Raw genomic sequence first — 2,500 nt, forward strand, 5'->3', positions numbered from 1 at the left:
CGCCAAGCGCAGCATCCGCCTCCTGGAGCACCAGCTCGCCATCGTCAAGGGTAACAAGCACACACACACACACACACACACACACACACACACACACAGGGAAAAGAAATACCTTTCTCTTATATCTTTGAATCTCGCATGTATGTGTGTGTTTCTGACTGCATGTATTTGTGTGTTTCTGATTGTGTGCATGTGTGTGTGTGCGTGTGTTTCTAATTGTGTGTGTGTGTGTGTGTGTGTGTGTGTGTGTTTCTAATTGTGTGTGTGTGTGTGTGTGTGTGTCTGTGTGTGTGTGTGTGTGTGTGTGTGTGTGTGTGTGTTTCTAATTGTGTGTGTGTGTGTGTGTGTGTGTAGATGAGAAGGAGGGTCTGGCCGTGTCTCTGCAGGAGTCGTCTGGCCTGCTGGAGGAGACTCAGAGCAGAGAGGCTCAACTGAAGGCCACCGTCTCCGCCCTGGAGCGACAGATACACACACTCACCGAGAGAGAGCAGGAGGTGATACACACACACACACACACACACACACACACACACACACACACACACACACACACACACACATGCGACAGATACACACACTCACCGAGAGAGAGCAGGAGGTAATACACACACACACACACACACACACACACACACATGCGACAGATACACACACTCACCGAGAGAGAGCAGGAGGTAATACACACACACACACACACACACACCACACACACACACACACACACACACACACACACACACACACACACACACATGCGACAGATACACACACTCACAGAGAGAGAGCACGAGGTAATACACACACACACACACACACATGCGACAGATACACACACTCACCGAGAGAGAGCAGGAGGTAATACACACACACACACACACACCACACACACACACACACACACACACACACACACACATGCGACAGATACACACACTCACAGAGAGAGAGCACGAGGTAATACACACACACACACACACATGCGACAGATACACACACTCACCGAGAGAGAGCAGGAGGTAATACACACCACACACACGCACGCACGCACACACACACACACACACACACACACACACACACACACATGCTCCAGATACACACACTCACCGAGAGAGAGCAGGAGGTAACACACACACACACACATGCACATGCGCAGTCAGAGACACACACACACACATGCACATTAGTACTCTCTTCAAAACTGTTGCATTCAAGTCAGCTACTAAGTTCTTATCATGAGGGATGTGAATGGATAAGTATTTCCCCAGACTCTAAAGGCCAGGTGCTGATGGATAAGTATTACTCTAGAGGCCAGGTGCTGATGGATAAGTATTACTCTAGAGGCCAGGTGCTGATGGATAAGTATTACTCTAGAGGCCAGGTGCTGATGGATAAGTATTACTCTAGAGGCCAGGTGCTGATGGATAAGTATTACTCTAGAGGCCAGGTGCTGATGGATAAGTATTTCTCTAGACTCTAGAGGCCAGGTGCTGATGGATAAGTATTACTCTAGAGGCCAGGTGCTGATGGATAAGTATTTCTCTAGACTCTAGAGGCCAGGTGCTGATGGATAAGTATTACTCTAGAGGCCAGGTGCTGATGGATAAGTATTTCTCTAGACTCTAGAGGCCAGGTGCTGATGGATAAGTATTTCTCTAGACTCTAAAGGCCAGGTGCTGATGGATAAGTATTTCTCTAAAGGCCAGGTGCTGATGGATAAGTATTACTCTAGAGGCCAGGTGCTGATGGATAAGTATTACTCTAGAGGCCAGGTGCTGATGGATAAGTATTTCTCTAGACTCTAGAGGCCAGGTGCTGATGGATAAGTATTTCTCTAGACTCTAAAGGCCAGGTGCTGATGGATAAGTATTTCTCTAGACTCTAAAGGCCAGGTGCTGATGGATAAGTATTTCCTGGACTCTAAAGGCCAGGTGCTGATGGATAAGTATATCCTGGACTCTAGAGGCCAGGTGCTGATGGATAAGTATTTCTCTAGACTCTAGAGGCCAGGTGCTGATGGATAAGTATTTCTCTAGACTCTAAAGGCCAGGTGCTGATGGATAAGTATTTCTCTAGACTCTAAAGGCCAGGTGCTGATGGATAAGTATTTCCTGGACTCTAAAGGCCAGGTGCTGATGGATAAGTATTTCCTGGACTCTAGAGGCCAGGTGCTGATGGATAAGTATTTCTCTAGACTCTAGAGGCCAGGTGCTGATGGATAAGTATTTCCCTAGACTCTAGAGGCCAGGTGCTGATGGATAAGTATTTCCCTAGACTCTAGAGGCCAGGTGCTGAGGAGGAACCTAAACACACGTGGGGAGACTGAATAGACTATGATGAGGCCCATTCGGCTGCTTTGTGTACAACATGTTGAGGCTTCAACCAGCGCTGCTGTCCGCTGAAGCAACAAGAGACCGAAAGAGACAGAAAGCTGCTGGAGACGAATGCAGTTTCAGAGCACCTAGAGTGTGATATGATCTCTGAATAATGTGTGTGTAAT

General features: G+C 47.7%; 1 protein-coding gene across 1 annotated transcript in view; it reads left to right on the forward strand.

Moving 5' to 3' along the window:
* Nucleotides 1-2,500, forward strand: part of cep152 (centrosomal protein 152) — a 39,665-nt gene that overhangs the window by 7,229 nt on the left and 29,936 nt on the right. Inside the window, exons 6-7 of the mRNA XM_062547997.1 lie at nt 1-50; nt 355-494. The exon at nt 1-50 is cut by the window's left edge and continues 91 nt beyond it. Of these exons, the coding sequence (XP_062403981.1) occupies nt 1-50; nt 355-494 (190 nt within the window). The remainder of the gene's footprint in view (nt 51-354; nt 495-2,500) is intronic.

Source organism: Sardina pilchardus, chromosome 10 (assembly GCF_963854185.1).
Source record: "Sardina pilchardus chromosome 10, fSarPil1.1, whole genome shotgun sequence".
In the NCBI taxonomy this organism is placed as follows: Eukaryota; Metazoa; Chordata; class Actinopteri; order Clupeiformes; family Clupeidae; genus Sardina; species Sardina pilchardus.